General features: G+C 44.8%; 1 protein-coding gene across 2 annotated transcripts in view; it reads right to left on the reverse strand.

Annotated features, from left to right (window-relative positions):
* GABBR2 (gamma-aminobutyric acid type B receptor subunit 2) overlaps nt 1–26,074 on the reverse strand; it is a 365,550-nt gene that overhangs the window by 130,631 nt on the left and 208,845 nt on the right. For both annotated transcript variants that reach the window (XM_079926892.1, XM_079926893.1), the window contains exon 7: nt 14,093–14,329. In XM_079926892.1, the coding sequence (XP_079783018.1) occupies nt 14,093–14,329 (237 nt within the window). The remainder of the gene's footprint in view (nt 1–14,092; nt 14,330–26,074) is intronic.

Consider the following 26,074-nt stretch of genomic DNA (forward strand, 5'->3'; position numbering starts at 1 on the left):
TGACCAGGGTGAGCTGAAATGATGGTTTGGGCCAGGTTCCCCATTAAGCCTTTGCTTCATCTTTTTTCCTGCAGAAATTTGCTTGCTGATTTTTAAATAAAAAGGGAGGGTTAACAAAGTCTTCCAAGGAGCAAATAAAAAAAAAAAGTAATATTACATGTAATTTTAATGTAAATATTAAATGAGGGACAATGATATTGGGGCTTACGTGTAAAGCCCGTAAAATCTCTTTTGAAAAACAAGTTTGAAAACCAGTGGAATAGATTGATAAATTGCTATACACACAATGTACACGAATACCCATAAATCACACATTTAGGAGTGTGTGTGTGTGTGTGTGTGTGTGTGCGCGCGCACATGTGAGTATGTTTGCTACTGTGCCTATGAATGTGAGAATGTGAATTACCAAAGACGGCAAGAGCTGCAAGAATGCAACTGAAGCAGTGATATGGGGATCCACCAACCTCAATATCTCCTGGAAAATTAATTATAGGTGTTTGGGGGTCTAGAGGACTGTGTGCAACTGGTATCCAAATACATCCTTCCCCATCATCCTCGCACTAATTTAGCAAGGATGTCCCAGGCACTCTGCATGCCTAAACCTCTTTAATCCCCACAACCCTTTAAGGTACACCCTGTTGTTATCTGTCAGGGATACTGGGGGACTCTGCTCAGATTCCCTTTTTCTGGCTAAAGCACCATCCCCCAACTCCTGGGAATACTGGATACTGAGGGTCCCAGCTATCCCTCTACCGTGGGGAGCTGCCTTGCCCAAGGATACACCCCTCCTGGGCCCATCCATGGCCAGTGACTGGCTGGTGAAAATATCCAAAGGCTCAGGGCCCGTGCCTGCCTTTGGATAACTCGGAGGGCCATCCCAGCTCCAGAGCTCCTCTAGGATCAGCTGCGTCCTCAGTTGCGAACTTCAGATCAACTTCTTGCTCTGCCCAATCCTGCCACCCTCACTTCCTTACACTATATTTCCTAAGCTCATTCTCCCACAAACCTTCTGCATGTAAGACTCTGTCCCTGAGTCTGTTTACAGGGAGCCCAATCTAAGGTGTTATCCCATTTTATAGATGTGAACCTAGGAAGTCTGTCTCCAGAGACTGTGCTCCTAAGTATTTCATGCTATTGTCTCCTAGGAAGACAAAAGTGGGCACCTCCCCCTCCCAGTCCTTTCCCCGCCTTACCCCCACACCCAGCTCCCCCTCCAGAATTTACACTGCTCTCTCTAGACTCCAGGTCTCTACTCGCTGTGAAAATTAATAAAATTTCACTAAATTGTCCTCGGGAGGCCAGAAGGGGGAGCTCTCACACACAAATCACTCACTCATTATATTCACCCTGTCAATATACATCCCAACAGGAAGAGACATGCTTTGCATCTCTGGCAGGAAGTGACCCTACTTTAATACCACCAGCAGGAGGAAAGAAGATTTCTCCTTGCCTGGCAACAGCTCAGTCAATGAGAGACTGTCACAACTCAGCCAATAAAAAGCCACTATACTTCGAACTCTCAGTTTCCTCCAATGGATTTCTGTTTATAACAGCCCCTCCCAACTTCCCCTTCTCCTCTATAAAAGAGTTTCCTCTCCCTTGCTGAACTGGACTTGTAAGTGGTTTGCCTTAGCTGCATGTCCTGAATTGCGATTCTTTGCTGCTCCTGTATAAACCCATTTTGCTGGTAAAATAACTGGCTGCTTTGTTTTAGTTTAACGTTACCAAATACTGGTTTAAGCAAGAATTCTAGGAAGATTGAATTCCATTGAGAAAAAAGAAAGGGGGTGAGGGTGTGTTGCAATTCCATGAGAATATGGAGTTTTTCAGCTTCTTCCACCCGCCTTGCTCAGGGGTGGCCATTAGCCAGGCGGGCGCAGAGTGTGTCTGAGTAACCTCTGCTCGAGCACACACAGGCAGAGACGGCATCCATCAGTGTTCAAGGCTGTGCAACTTGTCAGCTGAAATTTATGTCAGCTGTCCTCCCCTGATCATAGAAAACTTCCCTCCTGCTTAGCAAGCTCACAGGCTAACATACCTTGACACACACTGAGGGGGTATTCTGGCCTAAAGCAGAGAGAAATGCATGGGATGTATTATGGACCTCTTCAGATGTTTTCCATACAGGATCTGGGTATATCTTTATCTAAGGATTTTCCTCAATAGTGGGAATATCACTAATGTTTAACTACATTACTTACTTTAAAATGTTTGCTCACTATTTATACTCTCAACATTTAAAAATGTACATTCTTAGGTTTCTGTATGAAAAGGCAACCAAACTTTTGCTGGGCTAATAACTATTTGGTTAGAGATAGCTTGCAAATACTACAATTTCCCTATAAAATTAGTTAGCAAATTACTTATGATATCTTTACAAACACTTCTGAAAATAATTAATAAATATTCTCATAATAAATAATAGCTTTAAAATGATCACACCTAATGGGGAGTTATTGTTCAATGAGGACAGAATTTCTGTTTGCGAAGAGGAAAACATTCCGGAGATGGATGTCTTGATGGTTTCACAACAGTGAGAATATGTTTAATGTCACTGAATTGTATACTTACAAATGGTTAAAATGGTAAATTTTATGTTATGTATATTTGATCGTAATTTTAAAAAAAGGAAAGATGGGGTTCAAAGAGTGAGAACCACTGCCACAGAAGAAGCTTTATAATGTGAGGGATCAAAACAAATGGTTGGAAAGGAAATTTTTTTTTTTTTTAAAGAGCACATCTGAGCGTGAAGTATAAGTGCTTACAGTACTCCACAGGCCTGTCTGAATGATGAAGTTACGGGTGACTTGATTTTCTTTTTGGTGCTTGTCTTGTGCTTTTTACATTTTCTATAATGAACGTGTATTATTTTAGTAATCAGAAAAAGAAATATGTGTGTGTGTGTATACACACACATGAAAAAGAGGGTAGTAAAATACCCTCCCTCTCCCCAGTCAGGGAAGAAGTGAGTCAAACGTAAGGTACTGCTTACTGCTTCCAGGATAATCTAGCCAAACTGAGATGTGTAGAACATTCCTCCAGATGGCAGCAGCTGGGCATCAAGGAGGGTCCCCAACTAGAAATGAGGGGCCAGGGTCCTGGCTTCAGCCTTATTATTATTCAGCAGGCCCTCAAGGGCCGCGATCTCCCCACCTGGAAAGTGAGGTGGTGGGGGTGATGGTCTCATTGGTTCATTTCAGCTCTGTTCACCTCTGGCTGATTCTTTTGCCCCCTAATGGAGGAGAGCTTGTATAGGCGCAGGATGACAGTTACACGTGAGGGTCTAAGTTAGAACACCTGTGTCCAAATCCCAGCTCTTCTCTCAAGAGCTCTGTGACCTTGGGTAAACTATTTAACCTCTCAGTTTCCTTGCCTGCAAAATGGTGATAATAACAGTCTCCACTGTGTGGGGTTATATTAGTTTAGCAGGGCTGCCGTAATGAAATACCACAGACTGGGTGACTTAAAAAGACATTTCTTGTCTCACAGTTCCAGGAGCTAGAGGTTCAAGATCCAGGTGTCAGCAGGGTTGGTTCCTTCTGGGGGCTGTGAGGGAGAATCTGTTACCCAGCTATTGGTAGTTTGCTGGCAATCGTCAGCATTCCTTGGCTTATAGAGGCGTTGTTCCATCTCTGCCTTCACCTTTGCGTGGGGTTCTCCCTGTGTGCATGCCTGTCTCCAAATTTCCCCTTTTTATACGGACACTAGTTGTATTGGATTATCCTACTCCAGTATGGCCGCATCTTGACTAATTACATCTATAATGACCCTATTTCCAAATAAGGTCACATTCTGAGATACTTTGCATTAGGAGTTCAACATATGGATTCTGGGGGGGACACAATTCAACTCACAACAGGGGTTATTATGAGAACTAAATGAGATAATACATCTTAAATGTATTAAATGCCTAGCATTTAATACATTAAATACCTAGCAGAGTACCCACCATATAGTGAGCACTCAACACTGTTAGCTATTCCTATTATCATGACATTTGTCATTGCAGTAATGTTACTACAACTACCATGTCATTGAGCCCTCGCTTTGTCTGTTTCTCTCAGGGACCCGGACACAATCTGAACATAGGGCTCTGCTGAAGCTCTCATAAGATGATATACTCCCCCACACTGCTTCTCATAAGGAAACAGCTATTTTTTCCCTGACTTGAGGAAATCACACTTGCAAGCTTTGGAAGGCTAGGCAACAATTCAAACAAATTGCTAAACCACATTATTTTGATCTTTCAAATTTATCTAACAGCAGAAGGAGTAGGTTTCTTCCCCGTGCTGTACATTATCTGCAGTCACTTGTAATTGTGTTTAAATAAACGGGGGGAGAGCGGCCAAGCAGCACCCAAGAAAACAGGATTTGGAGACACTTGCATTTAGAATCAGAAGACCTAGGATGTAGATCTGAACAAGGCTCACCAGCTATGCACCGTGGGATCCAAGCATAGCTTTGCCTTGCTGAGCTACAATTTCCTAATTCATTCAGTCAACAAACATGTGTTTCACAGACTAAGTGCCAGTATGATATAAGGCACCAGGGGTACAAAGAGGATTACAGGCCCCAGTCCCAGGCAAGGGGCTCAAAGGCTCACTGTCCAGTGGGAAAGGGCAGATGGACACATATATAACCCAGTGCAGAGAGGGGACCATAATATCCTCCACTATTAACATGGGGAGAGTGGTTCCTGCTCTCCCTCCCCTGCATCTCCTATGGTTGTTTGGACAGTTTTACTCCTCCGGCCTGGCCCAGGCCTGGCAGATAGGGGGTGCTGGGAATGCTAGCTGAATTAATAGACCTGACACCTAAATGGTTAAGAACATGGGCTTGTGAGCTGTGACAGGGCGAGAGAGAGGCATGGACATATATACACTAACAAACGTAAGGTAGATAGCTAGTGGGAAGCAGCCGCATGGCACAGGGATATTGGCTCGGTGCTTTGTGACCGCCTGGAGGGGTGGGATAGGGAGGGTGGGAGGGAGGGAGACGCAAGAGGGACGAGATATGGGAACATATGTATATGTATAACTGATTCACTTTGTTATAAAGCAGAAACTAACACACCATTGTAAAGCAATTATACCCCAATAAAGATGTTAAAAAAAAAGAACATGTGCTTTTGAGTCAGCCAGATTGGGCAGCTTTGAATAAACTCTGTCACTGGCTACCTATAGGATGCTGGGTAAATCATTTACCTGCTCAGCCTGTTTTTGTTTTTTTTTTTTTTTTTAATAATGATATGGTCGCTGATTATCTAAATCATCAACTCATTTACAAATATTTATTAGGCACCTACTATATCCCAGGCACTCAGTTCTAAGTCAGAGATATGGCAGAAAACAAAACAGACAGTGCATAAGTAAAACAGGGCACACGTCAAGTGGGGTAACTATTGTGAAGAAGAACGAAAGGGGTGAGACTGCAATTTTAAATAGGGCGCCAGGGAGGCCACTGCGAAAGTGACATGTGGACAAAGATGTGACACTGGTTAAAGAGCCAGATGCAGCTCATTGGGAGGAGCGCTCCTGGCACTCAAAATTACACATCCTCTGCTGGGTGGCTGTTCTGAGCATCACATTCAAGAACGTGTACAGTGCTCAGGATGGTGCCTGGGATACAGTAGGAGCTCGCATGATGTTAATGAATGTATTGCATTGAGGAACGAAGGAGATAGAGACCATAAGTGTACCCTGAGCACAGGGCAGTCACATCGAGGATTATTATTATAGTTGTTTATTACTAGCAATTAATTACCTCTAGGAAATGCTCCTGACAGTCTGAAGTCACAGAGCGCCCATGAGCAACTCCCCCTCCCTCTCAGGCTCTGGGACTTGAGACCTAGAGAGATGCTGATGGGAGAGACTGGGGAGGGGGTAAAGGATGGGTTTCTCATCCCATCCCAGCAAGAGCCCCCCCATCCTTACCCCAACACACACACACGTCGGGGAGATTTCCACAACCTGTGTGAAACAGTAACACCAGCTTCAATTATCAGAGCAATAACCTGGGCATTGCTATCAGCTGATTCGAGAACTATAGACCCTGTTAATACTTCTGCTGTCAGTTCTGATAATTTATTGGGTAGAAAAAGTCTTTTTAGTTTATAGAATCCTGGAAGGCAGCAGAGTAGGAGAGTGTGACTGAATTTCTCAATCATGTGCAGATTCAACCCCACAAAGTTAACTCAAGGTTACCAGTGTTTACTGAGCATCTTCCAGGTGTAAAGCAGTAGACGAAGTACTGTGGGAACCAGAGGGGTGAAAAACTGTGGTCGCTACAAATCTGGGAGCTGCTAATTCATTGGAGGATATGAATATGGCTCTCCCACAGGCTGACTGCAAGAGGCAGGGGTAGGAGCAGAGTGCAATGGCATATAAGGGACATGAGTCTGGAACCCTCTACCTGTTGTGGGGGAGGTGATGGGGGGATTGGTGCTAAACTTAACACAGAGATAACAATTAGCTTACAGTAAAAATTCCCTCTTGAAAATGTTTAAATTTTCTATAAAGACACATAGGTGTCTTAGATTGGGTCCCCTAGAAGTACAGCCTAGGACAGGGAATCGTGTGCAAGCGATTGATTAAAGACATGTTCTCAGGAGAAAACTGTAAGTGAGAGAGGAAAAGGGAAGAGGCCAAGCTCCGATGTGTTTTCAGGCGAGGCAAGTCTCAGCCTAATCGTCCAGCGAGCCCTGGAGGCGAATCGCGCTGGTGTCATACCACCACACCAGCCAGTCGTCGCTGCAGGCTGCTGGGGGGTGGGGTGTGAATCCCAGGCACCTCCAGGCCTGAAGGCTCCAATCGCCCAAGGTGTGGGATATTAGCAGGGGTACCTGCACAGCTGGGGGATGGGCAAACCTCACCAAACCCCTAAAAGGGATCCCAGAAGGTCTGGCTGGGCACCAACAGCATCTGCTCCGTTACTTTTTGTGTATGATGCTGAGTGATAATTCTTAGGGCCATGGGACTTTGAGTGGCATGGAGCTAGACTAAAGGGAGGAACAGAGGGAAGTCTGTGAGCAGATGCCTTCCACATTTAAGGTGACTATCAAATCCTCAGAGTGAATGTCAGCAGCAGGTAGAGAACTCGATAGTGTTCCTGCAAACTTAATACAAGCTCATAGATTTGTTTATTGTTGAGAGAATTAAATGAGATAATGTATGTGAAACAGACTGGCACTTAGGAGGTAGAGAATGATTGTTGGACTTGATTACGAACATTCCTTGATTAAGACCCACATAAACTGTGCTTTGAAAAATCACTATTGTAATAGCAGTGGTAGTAATAATAATAATAGTAATGATGATGATGCAGTTATAGGGTGCTAAACACAGTCGTTAATTCTCATATCAACCCTATGAAGTAGATTATATTTCCCTGCATAGAGGAGGAACCTGAGGCACAGAAAGGTAAACTATTTCTTTGAGGTCACACAGGGAAAGTGCTGGACTGGACTGTGGCCTCCTTTTGCCTGACTTTTCAAATCTGCATTTCCTATTACAGTTTTCACTGGCCATGCTCTAGGAAATGTGCATTTTATCTGAGTTTGTGGATGGGCTGCTTAGCCAGGGAATAAAGGGTGAGAGATTAGGTTTCCAAACCAGCTCCTATGTTAACTTTGTGTATAATGCAATTCCAGTGGAACTCCCTGGGTCTGGGATGGGGTGGAGACAAGTGGGGTGCAGAGGAAGTTCTGGAAGGGTTTGCTGTTGATCTTGGGTAACAGCCAAGAAAGGCTCATGAAAGAGGGTCTCTTAGAACATAAAACCCTGAGTAGCGTTGGGAGCTAGCACGAGGTCACTGGGACAAGCCCCATTTTCTAGGACATGCAGTTGGCACATCACACTCGTACCACGGCAGAGCTTCTGACAAGCGCCCTAGTGATTGCGTCAAGGATAAAATCGAAACAGGTGGAATCATGAGAGTCCAGGGGATGGAGTCATGACTGGTTGAATGACCAGCCCCCAAAGGGGTCAAATCCTAAATTGGTAGGGTTTTCTCTACCTCTGGATGGAGCTCCTAGAGCTCTGTTTCTTGTCTCACTCAAATTCAACCTAAAAAAAAAAATCTATAGGCTAAATGATGATATCAAATATAAGGCACGAATGGGTGGCTGGTGGGAAGCTTCTGTATTGGAGAATAAAACCAGGACCCCAAAAGATCAGAGAGGCAGGAGAGATGGGCCGACTTGAACAAGATGATGTTTAACTCACTCGTGTGTGTGTGTGTGTGTGTGTGTGTGTGTGTGTGCATGTGCGTGTGCGTAGTGTAGCTTCCTATTTGATAAAAAATCAACTGCACAACTTCAGGGTCACAGTAGGGCCAGGCAACAGTGGTTGTGAAATAAATGGGGCTTCAGCCAACACACGATCTCCCTGGGATGAGGAGCTGGTTGGCTTCCTCTAACCACCTGGTTCCAAGAACTTAGTGTCTGCAATCCCAACCAAACTGAGCTTACTCTAGGATGTCCTCTTTTCAGGTAAAATGTTAGCGGGGGAGGGGGGGCAGTATTTGAGTCTTAGCAGAGATAGTTTTTTAAAAATCTTGCATAAAAACTTGAAGTTTAAGGGACACACTGGCAAAGGCTGGATTCCCGCTCTTCAGCAACAAACACAAATAGATCAATAAACTCTGAAAACTGCCACCTGCTTGTCTTCATCACCTTCCTGGTGAGACCAATTAGCGATAACAGCTTTCAGAGGTGACTGCCTGAACCTAAGGCTGCAGGCCTCTCCTGACAGATGTTAAATTGAGATGTCCAGACTCACAGCTGGTTGAGAGAGGCTGGGCAGAGGATGAAGATAGGGTCTATTATTTGGAGGAACTCATGGGTCACCCTCTTTGCAGCTGTGACTGCTTCTATATGAGGTCCACCCATAGGGAGTGAGGAGGTGATCACAGGAAATAGTTTAGCAAGAATGGGCCCTCTTCTCACAATCAAAGATATTACCAGAAGCCCTTTCAATTTCTCTATGGCCAGGTGCTCTCGGAAGCCTCACAGCCCCCAGCCAAACCTGGGGTGCATACTCTCAGTGACTTCCCAGAGAAACTATTACACACATTACACCTTCACAATAGGGTATAATGAGATTCTATTAATTTAGCCTCTGTCATAGGCACCACGAAGTAAATATGGTGTCGTTTAAAAAGACAAGCCAGAAGAAACATTTACTAAAGGGGGAATACTGCTGGTTAGAGCCATTGTATCTTGGTCTGACATACTCAAAGGATGTGTCCATTTTGAGATCTGGTACATCACCTTTTTTAAAAGAGACTTGAAACTGGGAGGAATTAAAAAATGATCACCCAAAGAAAGTTTAAGCTTTGATTTTTTCACCTGGAAACTTAGCACATGTTCTGAAGCCAGCTTTGAAGGGTTATGGATATAAGCTTGTGTTGAATTTAGTGCCTCTTTGGTAGAAAAGCCTACTTGGAGGAGTCTATTAAGCCACAGTACATGGCCCTGAGTGCTGGGGAGGGGGGAGCCTGGCACTGTACCCTTGCTCCCCAGCACATGGCACAGGGAGAACCTATAGCACAGGCACCTTGCAGTTACCCACACATGGAATTTTGCTCACTGAACTGTGAAAATCGAGGACAGCTCCTTGGTCTTTACTCCCATAAGCAGAATGAAGCTCTCCCTCCAAGGGTGTTGGGTTGACCTTGAACAGTGCCCAGCAATTGTTCATTTACTGTCTCTCCCTGACTGGGCAGGGAGCCCTTGAGGGACAGACCATGTTATTCCTCTCTATGCTCCCAGCACAGGGTCTGCTAAGGAGCGAATGAATGGAGGAACACATACATCTCTGACAGGTTTAAAATCAAAAAGTGTGTGTGTGTGTGTGTGTGTGTGTGTGTGTGTGCACGTGAACATCCAACAGAGCTCCAAGCAATTCTCAAGGCTGTTACTTGAGACTCACCGGGACTGCTTGTTAATAATGGATATGTTCTGGTGCTACCTCAAAGCCACTGGATCAGAAGTTCTGAGGCAGGGCTAGGAAATCTGAATTTTTAACGAAGCTCCCTGGGAGATTCTCATATACATAGAAGTTTAGGAATCCTTGCTCTAGATGAACGCTGTTGAGCTGGGATTCTCAGAATGCTCTGGGCTTTGGAGACCTAACAGCCAATTCGAGCCTGAGTTTCTGTCACATGTTTGGCAGAAGAAGGGTTTCCAGGTGAGAAAGCATTCTGAAATCTGCAGACCAGAGAGAGGTAATGACAGGGCCAGAACTCAGGGAATCAGAGGTGGCAGGACCCCTAGGCCATCAGTGTGTAGGTGGGGACACAGATCTCGTTCTCAGTGTTCTCTGAGGAGGGTAGCTGGGAGGAGAGCTCCTTAGAAAATAAAAGAATGCTGGGCCCCAAGCTAAGCCAGATTCCTGATCTGGGATGCCTGGAAGAAATGTCTTCTTCAACACGCCAACCGGCAGCCACAGGCCCAGCTCCTAGGCGAGAGTGCATACTGAATCAATTGAAATTGAGTCATGGATATAATTAATTTAATGCGTTTAAACGATTTTCCGTATAGTAAACATGCTGAATGAGGGTGACCCAGAATAAAGTGTCTGCCTGAGAGTGGAAAAATGGATACCGTGTGTGCTGTATAATGAAAACCCTTCAGCAAACAGAAAATGCTTCAATTTATTTCTACCTCCTGTTCCTTTCCTAACTCTTTATTTATGGCTAAACTTGGCCTTCCGTGGTCTCCTTGGATCACAGGGACACTTTTTATTTTGTCAGAAGATGGTCTTTTTTCTCTGATCAGAAGACAATTTTAATGAAACCTGTCTACAGCCCAGTGACAAGCACATATTAATATGTGACAAAGGGGATAAGGAGGAAGGGAAAAAAACCCTGAAGAAATGTTTCACTATTACAATCTCTTTCTCAACTAACGGAGGACTTGTACAAGGAGGAGGGAGAGGGCATGGAGTATGGTTGGGGCAGGCCCATCGGAGCCACCGTCCTGCCTGAATCAAACCTTCTTTCCGTGTGACTTTGAAACTCCCCCTCTGTACCTCAGATACTCATCCACAACCCAAAGGGGCTAAATCTGAGGATCTCTAAGATAGCTTTCAGTTCTGACATTTGCTGAATTATGAGTCACAAACCAGAGCCGGCAAAAATATGTGTCAAGGAATTTCCCATTAAAAAGAAACTCATCTTCAAGCTGGGTAAAGCATTTCAGGCAGCCTCGTCGAATTGCTCATCAAGTAGGGGTTACGTATTATTTGACAGCACTTAGGAGTAGTTATAAATGATTTCCACCTGAGGTACATCAGGCATCTAGACAATACGCCGAGTTCTAGGATTATGAGAGGCTTCCTAGATTCTGTAGCTCTCTATCCGGCCATTTCAACTTGGGATGCTATGAATTCATTCTACAAAATAAGAAACAAAGTGTGACAATGACCTGAAAAAGTGTATCCACACTTTGAGACAGCTTTATCACAATGCGACCGGTGGGACCTCTGGCGAATCCCACCCCTCTCTAAGGACCAGTCTCTGAATTTGTAACATGGACAGAAAGGACTTCCGAGGTATTTGGTGCTCTGTGGAGCCTTTCTGAGGGAGGGGTATCAGGGACTGTGGGGCGGGACATGGAGGGGGCTGATCAGGCAGGGCTTTGGGCTCTTCTTCCATTCACTGGAGAATCTCCTTAATTTATCTTATACACCAGGCACTAGGTAAAATTTTATAACAAAAGGTTCTGAGGATAAAAAAAGAATTTTTGAAACCACTGGGCTAAGGAAAGTTGTTAAAGCTTCTAGTCTGAGTCTAGTCTAGACATGTCTTTTGCTGATGACTAATTAGAGCCTTTACTTCTAAACTGTGGAGCAGATGCCCAGGTCTCAGGTCAAGAGAGGCTCTATTCAGGAATGTAGAAATATCCTTCTTATAGCAAACCTCAATGCTCCCCAACGCCCAGAGCAGTGGTTCTCAAACTCTAGTGTGCATTAGAATCACCTGGAGGGTCTGTTAAACCACAAATGGCTGGACCCCAACCCTGGAGATTCTGATCCAGTGAGTCTGGGGTTAGGCTCAGGAATTTGCATTTCTAACCAGCTCCCAGGAGATGCTGGTACTACTGGTCAAGGCGCACTTGGAGAATCTCATTGGCCTTTAAGATAAAAGCCAGCCTCCTTAGCTTTTCCCTACAGAACTGGGCCCCAACTTACCTTCCCAGTCTCATCATCCTCCCGTCCAATATTCCCGACAAAGTAACCGTACCTGCTGCACGCGTGCATCTTTCCCGTGCTCACCATGCCCCATCTGGCCGGACCACCAGCCCCTCTCTGCATGTCTAAGGCACAGCTCAAATGCTGCCACTTCCAAAAAGCCTTCCATGACTATTTCATCAAAGGTGACAGAAATCCCTCTGGGCTCACACAGTGTCTCCTATGGTGCTGAGCACTTTTTTTTTTGTTTGTTTGTTTGTTTGTTTCTGCTGTATGCGGGCCTCTCACTGTTGTGGCCTCTCCCGTTGCAGAGCACAGGCTCCGGACGCGCAGGCTCAGCGGCCATGGCTCACGGGCCCAGCCGCTCCGCGGCATGTGGGATCTTCCCGGACCGGGGCACGAACCCGTGTCCCCTGCATCGGCAGGCGGACTCTCAACCACTGCGCCACCAGGGAAGCCGGTGCTGAGCACTTTTAACCTCTTCCTGTCATGTGAGTCCAGGTCTCAACCCTGCATCTGGACCACAGGCTCCAGGACAAGGAGCCCATTTTACTACCTTGGCGTCCACACCACAGTCTACACTCAGCACCTGCACAAGCCCTGGCCTGTCAGACCAACAAAGCAAGCCTGAGCGTACGCACAAAAGAACACGGACATGTAAGAAATACACAAATCATCTCATCTTATTTACTTCCAAGAGAGACTGATTCTCTAAATGACTCTTCAAATTAGAACAAAGGACAGCACTTTAGAGTCCATTTCAACCTATTCTTTAAGCAAATTTTCCTTATTTTCTGGGAGCAGAGTCAGTGACAAATACATCATCATGAGACATGAATAACTACCATTTATGGCCATTACCAGAAGGTAGTGTGATGCAGCAATTAAGAGCTAGACCCAGGTTCAAATCCCAGCTCTACCTCTGATTAGCTGTGGTACTTAAATGCTCTGAGCTTCAGGCTCCTCACATTTATGGGATGATAATAGCACCTACTTCCTACAGATGGCATACGGACGCAGTGAGACCATTATTAACTACAACCACCACTAGCATTTACTGAGTGCTTACCCGGGCCTAGCATTAGGCATACATCATCGAGCTAATCTACATAAAGTGTACCCACGTTTTGAGACAGCTTTGCCACAATGCTACTGGTGGGACCCCTGGCAAATCTCATCCCACTCTAAGGCTCAGTCTGTGAATTTGCGCCATGGACAGAAAGGACTTCTGGGGTATTTGGTGCTCTGTGGAGCCTTTTTTGAGGGAGGGGTCTCAGGGGCTGTGGAGAGGGACATGGAGGGGGCTTAGCACATATCTAGCACATAATGAGCATTCAAGAAATAACAGTGATTCTTATCACGGCTAATTTTCCTGATTTCCGTGCAAGACAGATATTATTATCCCCATTTCCCAGCTGAGAATCTTGAAGCTCAGAGCAAGTAGCTTGCTCAACAAACACTAGCAGTTTTTAATTTGTAACAGCTAATCTTTATGACTACTTTGCCAGGTAGGTATTATTCCCATTTTGGGGATGAAAACTCCGTGGTCTGAAGATGGAAACTTGAAAGTGAAGGCTCAGGATTTGAACCTGACTTTGGGTCTAGAGCTTCTGCTGGCCCACCCCACCCCTCCACCTGGTGGATTCCACCTGCTCTGTGTGCGGTCAACTCACTATGGCCTTTCTAATCCATGAGTTATAGAGAAGCAGTTTCTCAACATGTCAGAGAGCGTTACTGCATGTGCCCGTTTCAGCAGCCCTGCAATCGTAAAGCCCACAGGAAGTTATTTCAACAATTGAGGAAATGGACTGTATATCAGAGGGCCTGTGACACAGCCCCTCTCGCCTTGTATGTCTCTAAGGGGCACTAAGGAAAGCAGAGCCCAGGGGCCTGGGACTGACCGTGACCCCGAAGAAGTTGGTCTCGTTCATGGCGTTGAGGATGATCCTGCCCAGTGTGTGGTCCGTGTAGTTGAAGTCCTGGATCCGCTGGTGCCGGCTGCTGGCGTGCAGCGTCTCCATGGCCCTCTGCAGCGTCTTGGCGATGACCCAGATGCCATCGTAGGCGTACCCATGGAACTTGCTGGGCCCCACGCCTGACCGCTTGTTGTTGTACTCTCTCTCATACTGCTGTGGCGTCTGGAAAACAAGGAGACCAGGGGACACCAGGTTATAGCCAGCAGGGACATCAGGCACACAGTGCTGAAAGCTGACACTCCCCAAAGCTTACTGTGAGCCAGGCACGGTGCTAGGCTCTTAAATGTGCATTATCTCATCTAATCCCCACAACAACCCTGTACGGTGGTACTATTCTTATCTCCATTTACTTACAGATGAGAAAATTGACTCAGGATCCTAAGTCAACTTGCCTAGGCCCAAGTGAGTGGCGGGGCTGGCATCTGAACCCTGGCTGTCTGCCAAGACTAGGCTGAAGGAAAAATGCACTCTAACCAGGCCTCCCCCTGACATTTGCAGGGCCTAGAGCTAGAGCATCAGTGAAGGCCCACATACCATATGTCTAAATATTAAGTTACAGGCAAGCAAACCAATTGTTCAGTAAAATATTTTCTATCTTTCCATCATAACGGGTTAAAGGAAGGTAAATATACCTTCCTTAGGATCTGGAAGGCCAAGTTGGAATTCAGAACTCTGGGGCCCCTCAGAGCTTCAGTCCGGACACAGCAGCACGGGGGGCTGACCTTGCTCTGTGGTTCACCCACCCTCTTCTCTTCCCACCTGGCTCCACCCCACAGGCCAGCCAAGCTCAGTCCACACTTCCTCCCCCTTCCAGCATCAGTAGCCCCTTGACCACCCCAGAAGCTCAGTCCTCCCTAAAGAGGCTCTTTGGACCCTAGATGTGGTTCCAGGCATTTGGGCATGGAATTCAGGGCATGGCCTTAGGAGGGGGAAAGCGGTACAGGCTCCAGGTGGGCAGGGCCCCAGGGCCTTGTGAATTCTGAACCCCATGGAGTCTGAGTGAGGTCCACTTAGAGAATGGGGCCCAGGGCAGGTCCTAGTTGCCCAGATGTAAGGTCTGTTCTGACCTCTACATTGTACCCTTCCCTTTCATCTTCCATAATATAGTAGGGTCTGTGAATAACTCAGCATTTTAAAAAAAGTATTTTTTTCTCCTATTGAGCTGACTTTCATAAAAGAATTTCATTGGTAATATTAACATTCTGATTGAGGCCACAAAGTAATGAAACTGCCTTTTTACTCTAGCCCCTGCGGCTTATAGATCCAAATGAATGCCGCTCCAAGGGAACCCATTACCCTCAGCCCTTCTGTGGGCTTTTTCTCAAATCACTTCTAAACTTCCCTGCCAGAAATGTCATCAGAGCCCACAGCTTAGTCTTTGGAAGAACCCTCCTTGGGCACAAATCACACATAGAAACCATCAACTCACTGTCAGTTTATACCAGAAAAGGCCCTTAGTGATGGTCACACACGCCCCCTCAACCTGCAGCTGGAGACACAGAGAGGTCTAGAGATTTGGCCAAGGTCACACAGTGTGTGTGTGTGTGTGTGTGTGTGTGTGTGTGTGTGTGTGTATGTGTGGCTAGACTGGTCCCATTCTAGCTTTGCTGTTTCTCTCATGTTTGACTTTTGAAGTCATAACTGCCTTCCACCCCAGGTTGATTGGGGCCAGGTCTAGTGCCCAGGGAGGGTGGTGAACTTGAGCCGTCGAAGGCTGGGTTGTTCCGTGGCTGGAGCTCGAGTCCCTTGCCCTTGGCTCAAGGTTTAGCAGAGCCTGGGTTCAGCCAAGCCCCTCCAGAGGTGGAACCTGCGGGCGACCAAATCAGGAATCTGCCTGACCAAATGTGATTGGTGTCCCAGCAACAAATCCACTGCCTTTTTTTTTTTAAAAATCATTTGGCTCCTATTGGATGGCTCAGGTTTTATCCATTTATAACTTCCTTTGGAAATGCATCACATCCAGCCATCACTATTCTGTTCATCACTCAAAATACCCGGCAGAAGCTCTTCAATTCCAAGGGTTCTTCAAGGAGACAGCACCGTCTCTAGCCCAGCCCAGCTTCTTGAGCCCCTCCTCACAAAAAACTGCACCCCTCCACCCATCATCCTTCGCCGTCTCACTCCTCATCAGGGAGCATGAAACAGTCCATTATGAAACTCTCTCTTCCCTAAACCTTTTGCGTCCTTGGATCACACCAAGTCTGTTTGCAGCTTGGGGCTGTTGCACTAGATGCTTCCTCTGCCAGAAAGCTTCTTCCCCAGCTCTCACGTGATATTCTCGGCACACAAATTTTAACATGTGTCATCCCCCCCCCCACACCCCGCCCCAGGCATTCTCTATCCATGGGTTTTATCTTTTTTATTGCACTTTTCACTTCCTGCAATTTACCTACCCACAGAATTAAGCTCCACGGGGTCAGGGATGTTATCTGTTTTGACCACAGAACCCAAAACAATACCTGCAGAGACCCTTTCTAAGAATCAGTTACTCCATCTGAAAAGCAAGGAGGTTGGACTAGGTGACCTAGAAGCTTCCTCCTAGCTATCGAGGCAGGAGCCTGGCACAGTGGTAAGAACACAGGATTTGGAAGCAGGCCGACCTGTCCTCTAGCCCCAGCTCTGTGGTTTACTAATTGTGACCTGAGGCGGGATCCTATCTCCTCCAGGTCTCTGCATCCTCCCTTGCTGGGTGGCCATGAGGGTTCCATGAGATGAAGTGTGCAGAGCGTCAGTCCTGTGTCCAGGACATGGTAGGTGCTCCACAAATGACAGCCACTACTATTAATAGTACAGGTGGTTGTTCACCTGGCCACCTGGCACAGCTGCTCACCCAGGACACCCTGAAGGCCCAAGACTATGCCTGTGCTGATCGGGGTTAACAGCCCTCCAGTGCATGGATGTCCTACCTTTAGTTCCTTAGCTAATTTCCAATTATTGGACATTTAGTCTTTTTCTAATTGTTCCAAACTACAGAACTGCAAAAAAGCATCCTTGTATCTAAATTTTCTGAACACACACTGGTAATTATTTTTTCAGAAGAAATTCCCAGCTGTGTAATTGCAGAGGCAAAAGGTACAAAAACCTTAAACGCTATTCACACATATAAAGGGCCAACTTATCCTCCCCAAATATGAAAAGCTAGAATTCCACTCTGTATGAAAGTACCCATTTCCTTGCATCCTGGACCACAATAGGTATTTCAATTTTTAAAATCATTGTCAGTTTCTTAGGGTAAGGAAAAAAAGTACATCTCATTTTAATTTGCATTTCTCTGATTAATGATGAAGAGTGAGCTCCTTTCACATATTGATGGGCAACTTTCACTTCCAAGGTGGGTTTCCTCTTCTTGTTACGGTGAGAGTCACAACTTTTAAGGATGCTTTGTTTCAATGCATCCTTGTTATTTTTCCATCTTTCACTATTTGGCTATATTTTTCTTTATTTTAAAAGGCAATTTAGGTCTATTTCAGGCTATTAAGTCAGCTATCGGCTATTTTTTTTGCAGTACGGGGGCCTCTCACTGTTGTGGCCTCTCCCGTTGCGGAGCACAGGCTCCGGACGCGCAGGCTCAGTGGCCATGGCTCACGGGCCCAGCCACTCCGCGGCATGTGGGATCTTCCCGGACCGGGGCACGAACCCGTGTCCCCTGCATCGGCAGGCGGACTCTCAACCACTGTGCCACCAGGGAAGCCCTGGCTATTTTAAAAGTATTAAAAATTTACTTGAATGTCTATTTATCTAATTAATTGTTTAAGCATAAAAGGAATGAGGCTCCTTTGACCTCTTCTCTCCCAGATTTTGCTGCTATGAGTCTTGCTCTGATGCAGGCAAAGGCATCCAAGGGCTGCTGGTAGTGTCTCTTTGAGTCCTGTTTGTTCAACCTGATGGTTACATTCAGATGACATTTCCAGACTTCTTCCCTATCCAGCATATGCCACTGGGGCATCCTTAAAGGTTTCTGTGACCCTCTTAAAGTTGGAGGGGGGAGTCAGACCTGAGGGGAACAGACACAGTGTGGTCTCATCAGGAGGTAAATGAGTGTGGTTTTTTAACTTCTTTGATATAGTTTATTGGTGATGTTTTTTGTGTGTAGACAGTAGAGGGGATCAAGATCAGACTGTTTATTCAATTTGACATTGGGACCAACACAAGCCCCTATATATTTTTTAATATGTACCACTTGTAAATCCCTATCTTTTCTATCTCATAAGACTGTTCTTCATCCAGGGGAAAGGGGGGTGGAGGACCCTGGCAATGTGGCTGTTTACCTCACTTCTGTGGGTAGAGTCCTTGGAGTGGGACACCAGTGTAGCTTAGCTCTGAAAGGTGACCTCATTTTGCAAGCACCACGTTGAAGTCATTGCTACCACACTATATCCCAGACCATTCATCACTGTTCCCAGGTGAAGCCGGCACTGATCTCCCTCAGGCAAAACAATGACAGCAGGAAGAAACGCTCTCACAATTGTCTGAGCAAAAGTAATAGCTGTTCTTAAAGCAGGTCTCCAATTATTCAGGGCACAAGAATTTCTTCCACTGTAAAGCAGACACTGAAAACTGATTGATTACTCATTCTCTGAGGTCAAGTTTATCATGAGAAGCTAAAAGTTTCTGAGAAAATAACTTTATATAGAGAGTCCCAATTACTGACATGTTGTGTTCCACATATTTTTGAAAGGCAGTTGTTGGAACTTGGAACATAGTTTCATACAGAAACTATGTTATAAATAGTGGTTAGGTTCCCAGGCTAGCCCACATAAGCTTGCTACCCCACAGTATGACTAAACTTTATGGGTCTGTCATTCCAACAGAACCAAGTCGAGTCCTGCTTTCTAGGAGAGGTGAGGCTCACGGACAGAAAAGAGGAGAAAGGGGAAACATCTCCTTCCACGTCTCCAATTGCCACTCCCCAGACTGGAAAAACTGGCAGAGTCTCTCTCTAGCATCCCTTGTGGGATGCTGGAACCACAGTCTCATTTGGAAGGTACACTAGGGGACAGTCTAGTGGTTCTTTTACTCCAGTTTGTAGGTCAGTTTGTAGGTCACCCAGGATGCCAGGGCCCTACATTTTGTTTATTGTGTCTGTGGGATAACTTGGGCATCTGTATTTTTAAAAATCCTTTAAGATTTCAAAATACATAAATTGGTTACCACTGATTAAGTCCCTCTCACAATCTGATTCTTGGATTTTCTCAATAGCAACTTCCAGGTATTTGTTGAGCCTTTTCTGAGACTCCTCCAGCGCTGGGAAGGTCACTATGTCTTCAGGGAGAGTCTTCCACTTAAGGGATGCCTGACGTCTATGAGACTAGTCTTCTGGATACAGAGTTTACACCTATCTCCCTGTAACTTGCTATGTCTTCCTGTGGAGCCACAATGAACCTATCTGCTCCCTCTTAACCACAACAGCACCTCAAATTGCTGAAGTCAGTGACATGCTTACCCTGTCCCCAATATGCTATTCTTCACCTTTTAAGCAAAAGAGTCTCAGGTCAGACTTTTACTCTGACTATGATGAAATAAATTATGTCAGACAAAAGCTCTCATGAAGAACATTAAGGAAAGCAGCATAAAATACAAAAATAGCTATCCAAAGGTATGAGAAAGCAACCAGGACATCTAGGACTTGAGGAACCAAGATTCTGGAGCGAAGAGAAGTGTTTTGAGAAGAGTCCAACATTCTTTGCTGCTTCCTCTGGAAGCATTTGCTGATTTGTAAGTGGGAAGGTTAGTTGTAGGAATAGAAAACACTGGATCAGAGTTTTCAGCAGTCCCTCAGAGATGGGAAGACAAAAAACTATAGTTCAGGGTTATCAGGGTAGCAAGGCTTATAGGCAAAGGTCTCAGAGGAAGAGGAACTACAGAATACCAGTATGCAGACTGACATTTGCACTTGAAATATTCGGTGATAACTAAGCTGCATAAAGCAAGAGGCTGAGAAGCCAAGCAAAAAGTGGTGGCTAAGGGGTTAAGGAAGTAAGCAGATGTGTTTGGAGTTTCATGGCATTAGGAAGACAAAAATTGGAATCCAGGGCCAATCCAGTAAACACCCCAGGATTTGAGAATGCTGAAGGACAGACAGGAGTAAGGGCAAACCAAAATAGACCAGCCCTTGTGAAAACTAAAACCAAGCATGGAATCATCTCAATTCTTTATTGAATAAAGTGATCTGCTCCTATTCTAACAGCTTGATTGAAGAGAAATAAATCTTCTCTGGAGAAAGTAATGCCATCTGTACTTCTTTAATTTTTCATAACCAATTTAATGAATTAAACTCACTAGGTATGCCAAGTGATAGGATCAAATTTAAAAAAAAACAAGAAAAAAAGAAGGAAAGAAGGAAGAAAGAAAGGAAGGAAAGAAGAAAATAGGCAATAGAAGCAGACCCACAGGTGATCCACATCTTGAAGTTATTAGACATGGACTTTAACATAGCAGGTTTATATGTTCAAGAAAATAGATAAAAGATATAGAATATCACCAGAAAACTGGAAGCAATGAAAGAAAAAAAGAATAAAATGAAAATCCTAAAAAAATTTAAAAATACAACAACAAATGAAACTAAGAACTCAACAGATGGATGAAGCAGCATATTAGACACAGCAGAAAGTAGGTTAGTGAACTGGAAGAAAGGTTAGTAGTAAATATTCAGACTGAGGCACAGGGAGGAAAAAAGGATAGAAAACAGGAAATGAACATAAGAGATATATGGAATGTGTTGAAAAGGTATAGCACATGTATAACTGGTGTCCTAAAATGTGAGGAAAGAGAGGATAGGTAGAAGCAATATTTAAGAGATATTTTCCTAGAATTTCCCCAAATACATATCAATCCACTGATGCATGAAGTTCCATAAAGCTTAAACTCCAATCAAGATAAACCCAGGGGCTTCCCTGGTGGCGCAGTGGTTGGGAGTCTGCCTGCCGATGCAGGGGACGCGGGTTCGTGCCCCGGTCTGGGAGGATCCCGTGTGCCGTGGAGCGGCTGGGCCCATGAGCCATGGCCGCTGAGCCTGCACGTCCAGAGCCTGTGCTCCGCAACGGGAGAGGCCACAACAGTGAGAGGCCTGTGTACCACAAAAGAAAAAAAAAAAAAAAAAGCAGTTAGAGAAAAAAAAAAAAGGATGCATGATCTTCAAAATAGCAACAATAAGGCTGATGGCTGATTTAACAGAAACAATGGACGCCAGAAGACAATGAAATGACATCTGAAAGTGCTAAAAGAAAATAACAAACCATCTAGAATTCTACACCTAGTTAATATATCTCTCAATCTTAAAGATGAAAGAAAATTTTCGACAATCAGAAACTGAGAGAATATGTCTCCAGCAAACCCGTAGTAAAAGCAAGACCAACAGGAGTTCTTCAGGCAGAAGGACAGTGATCATAAACAGAACAGAAATGAAGGGAGGAATGAAAAGTAATGGGAAGTGTAAATATGTGAGTAGATCTAAAATGGAACATGACATCAGGTTCAAGGCACCCAAGAAAATCTCAGAGAAGAAGAGGGACTTAACACTACCACCCATCAGGTCTTATAAAACTTCAATTATTAAGGCAGTGTGGTATTGGTTAAAGGGTAGGCAAATAGAACAATTGAAGAGAACAGAAAGTCCAGAAACAGATCCACACTATATATACTCATTTAATTTATGATAAAGATGATACTATAGCATGGGGGGGGGTAAGGAGGATTTTCAATAAATGGTTCTGAATCAATTGGCTATCCATACGGAAAAAATTAATCTTGATCTTACCTTAGACCTTACATAAAATCAATTTCACGTGAATTCTATATCTAAAAGTGAAAGGTAAAACAAACTTCTAAAAGACAAGATAGAAAAATATCTTTATGAGCTTGGGTGGGCAAAGATGCTTAAACAGGACACAAATGATATAAGTAATACATATAACTGTCGAAGAATTCATATCCAGAATACAAAAAGAACTTCTACAAATCAATGAGAAACAGGCAGAGAATCCAAGTGGAAAAAATGGGCAAAAGACTTGAATAGGCAGTTTATAAAAGAGGATATCAAAATGGTCAATAACGATATGAAAAGATCGACAACTTCATTAGTCATCAAGGAAATGTAAATTAAAACAAAAATGAGATACCACTACTCGCCCACTATATTGGCTAAAATTAAAAAGCTAACAATGCCAAATGTTGGTGAACATGTGAACCAACTGGAACTCTCAATCACTGCCGGTGGGTGTGTAAATTGGTATAACCACTTTGGAAATCTGTTTGGTGGTGGCTACTAAAGCTGAACATATGTATTCCCTATGACTCAGAAATACCACCCCAAGCATGCATCCAATAGTAATGTGCACATATATTCACTGAAATACATCAAATACCTATAAATAAATCAAATAAAATACATGCAAGAGTTCCACACAAAAAATTACAAAACATTTCTGAGAGAAATTGAATGGATGGGAAGACCCTATATTACAAAGACGTCAGTTTTTCCTAAATCAGTCTATAGATTCAGTAAAATCCCAACAACAAACCAGAGCATATTTGTGTGTATAAACTGACTCACTACTCCTTTCTCCTGCCCATAAGGCTACTGCGCTGATGGAGGAAGAGAACTACAATTTGTTGAGCATCTATTGTGTGCTTGGCACTCGGCAAGATATTTTCCTCTGTATTACCTCATTTAATCCTTCTAAATCTGTAAAAGAGATATTATTACTCCAGTATAATGAGAAACAATTTCAGAAAGGCCAAATTACTAGCCCAATGTCACTGCATCACTATTGATTAGGTTCAGTTGAATAAAACAGAAAAAAAATTATCACTGACTTAAATGAGACAGTTTCTTTCTTTCTCACGGAAAAGATGTTCATGGGTAGGTGGTGCAGGGTTGCTATGGCAACTCCACAGTGTAACCAGGGACCCAGGCTCTTATCTTTATGCTCTGCTATCTTAGAATAAAGTTTCCTTCTCAAGGTCACCTCTTGATCCAAAATAGTTGCTATAACTCCAGCCATCCCATCCATATTCCAGCCAACACAAAGGAGAAGGAAAAAGAAAGGCAAGCTCTCCCCTTAAAGGAGATTTTACAAGTCTTGTATAATACCTCTACTTAAATCTCATTGGCTAGACTTAGAATCCTGGCTGTATCTAGCTACATGGAGGCTGGGAAATGTACATTTTCAGATGGGCGGCAACATACCCAGTTAAAAACAAGAGTTATGTTACTGAGGGGGAAGAGGGGCTATGGATGTTGCATGAACAACTATCTGTCTTCCAGAGTCACTCAGTTGGGAAATGGTGGGGCCAAGATTCACATCTAACCAGTGCCAAAAGGCCACCACACGCTTCTTCCCAAGCCCATATTCCTTTGCCGCACCGCCTGTCTCCCAGGGATGTGGTACTTAGGGAAGCAGAAGGGAACAGGAGCTTTGTGGGGAAGGTATGGGCAGAGGCAGCAGCACTGTAAAGCTCGACTACCTGGGGAGCACCTCTACTTTTCCATGGCACCTTCCCTTCCTCCTCTCTAGAGAGCCCAGAGCTTCCCTAAAATCCCCAGGTTCTTTGTTATGGCGCTCTGATGGCAGTGACAATGAGATGGGTGCAGCTTTTCCCAGGTCACTGCTCTAAGTTGAGGACTCACTAGATTTCTGTTTCCTCTTGTTCTGCTGTGTTGGATAAATAGTTGTGGGTGGTCACAGAAGCTTCTTGCCGGAAAACATTACAAAACTCTTCCAAAGAATGAGCCTGTGTCTTTGATGGAGGGTTGGGGCCCACTTCTGAGATTCCCACTGATTCCACGGTTCTGTGAACTTTTCCATCTGGTGCCTTGGCCCAACTCTGTGTGTCTCAGCAGGAGAATGGTAACGGGAAGAATGTCCTTATTAGAGAGGCTGAGCCATCACTGGAATTTTACACCAGAACTGTAAATGCTCACAGTGGAAACAAACCCAGTGGGATGCTGAAAAGTGAAAGCTGACACTGGAAATCACCAATGTCAACAGAGTCACTTTGGGGAAATAGAGTGGTGATGCGGAAGTTTAACAAGGGGAAAGAGCCTTTAGGGCCAAAGCAAGTATCCAGAGGCTGTTTACGTGAGGTTCTGAAAGACTGAGCTCTGAATGTACTCGGGGAAGCCCAAATGTCTGCACTTGTCCCATCACTGGAAATTCCAATGGGAAGGGACTGATGAACCTGCTCGGGAGGGAGACCATGACCTTGTTATTCCTCCTACCAGAAATCTCCTGGGTGCCCATGAGCAAGCTGGGGACAGCTTGGCACCAGAGACAGGCATATGGAAGAGGCAACCACGGAGAATGCATTTCAAGAGGGGCCACTGTTGCACCTGATTATGTGACTTTATCAGGAGTTACCTTTGTCCTGGGGGTTCCAGGGTTTAACATTATAACCATATCACACAGCTTGCTGTAATAACTCAATACCATACTTACAGAGAATTTTGCTGTGAAAGGACGCCAGGAGTTATATGGTCCAAATCTCTCATTTTCAGTTGAGGAAACTGAGGCCCAGGGATGGTGACTGTCTAGCTGAGGTGGCAGATTAATTGGTGACAATGCCAGGATTTGTACTAGATCTCCTGATTACCAGACCCATACTGTCCTGTTCTGCCACTTACTAACAGGCCCGCTAAGAAATCACAGAAAGGGCTGATTTGGATGTGCTCTGCTCCTAAGCATGTCACATGTCTAGAGGGAGAGCATGGTAGAGGGGAAGGGGCAGTGAGTGGGGACTTAGCAGTCCTGGCTTCCACTCCTGGATCTGTCCCTGACCTGCTGGGTGACTGTATCAGTTTCCTGGGGTGGCCATAACAAATTTCCATAAACTGGGTGGTCTAAAACAACAGAAATTTATTTGCTCCTAGTTCTGGAGGCCAGGAAGAGCAAAACTAAGGTGCTGGCAGGGTTGGTTCCCTCTGTAAGCTCCAAGGGGAATCTGTTACCGTGCCTTTCTTCTAGCTGCTGGTGGCTGCCAGCAATCCTTGGCGTGCCTTGTCTTGTAGACGCATCACTCCGATCTCTGCCTCCGTCTTCACGTGATCTTCCCCAAGTGGCAAAACTCCCTCTGCCTTTTTCTTATAAGGACACTTGTCATTGGATTTAGGGTTTACCCAGGTAGTCCAGGATAATCTCATCTCAAGATTCTTAAATTAATTACATCCACAAAGACGCTTTTTCCAAATAAGGTCACATTCACAGGTTCTAAGTGTTAGGGCCTGGACATATCTTTTTAGGGGCCACTTTTCAACTCACCACAAGGATCCTGGGTATGCCCTTCCGCTTTCTGCTCCTCAGCTTTCCTATGTGTAAACAGTGAAGATGGCAAGAGTCCACTGACTTGCTTCTATACGTGTTTGCTTGTCTTCATGGATACTGATGGACCCCAGAATACAGGCATCGACCCAGCAGCCTGTGCCATGCTGACACGGTCCCCAGCAGTCACATACCCCGCAAAATCAAATTCAAGAACTATTTCATGACTTTCTACAACTTCCTTTAGCCATACATTCTTGAAGATTGGTTGACGAAGTTGGCTTGTGGTCAGACCACAAATACGAATGCCTTATCAACTCTGGGCCCTACACCCTGGGGAGAGAGCACTCAACAAGAGGAAGTGCAGAGCATGGGCTGAGCATGGGAAGGGGCTTGATGAACACAACCTGTGCAGGGCAAGGACCAGGGGGAGGTGAGTGAGGCCCTCCCTTCAGGGGCAAAATGGAAGAAGGAGCCAAAACCCTCAGTAATCAAGATTAAAAAATCAAAACTAACGCAAAAAAAAAAAAAAAAAAAAGAATCCACGATGAGCAAAATTTTAAATAAAGACAAGATGTGTTCTTGTAATTATGTGACTCAAATCAGTTCACCCTAATCTTGGTTTGTGGATCTTGTCTTTATTTAAAATTTT

Source organism: Stenella coeruleoalba (assembly GCF_951394435.1).
Source record: "Stenella coeruleoalba genome assembly, chromosome: 7".
Classification (NCBI taxonomy): Eukaryota; Metazoa; Chordata; class Mammalia; order Artiodactyla; family Delphinidae; genus Stenella; species Stenella coeruleoalba.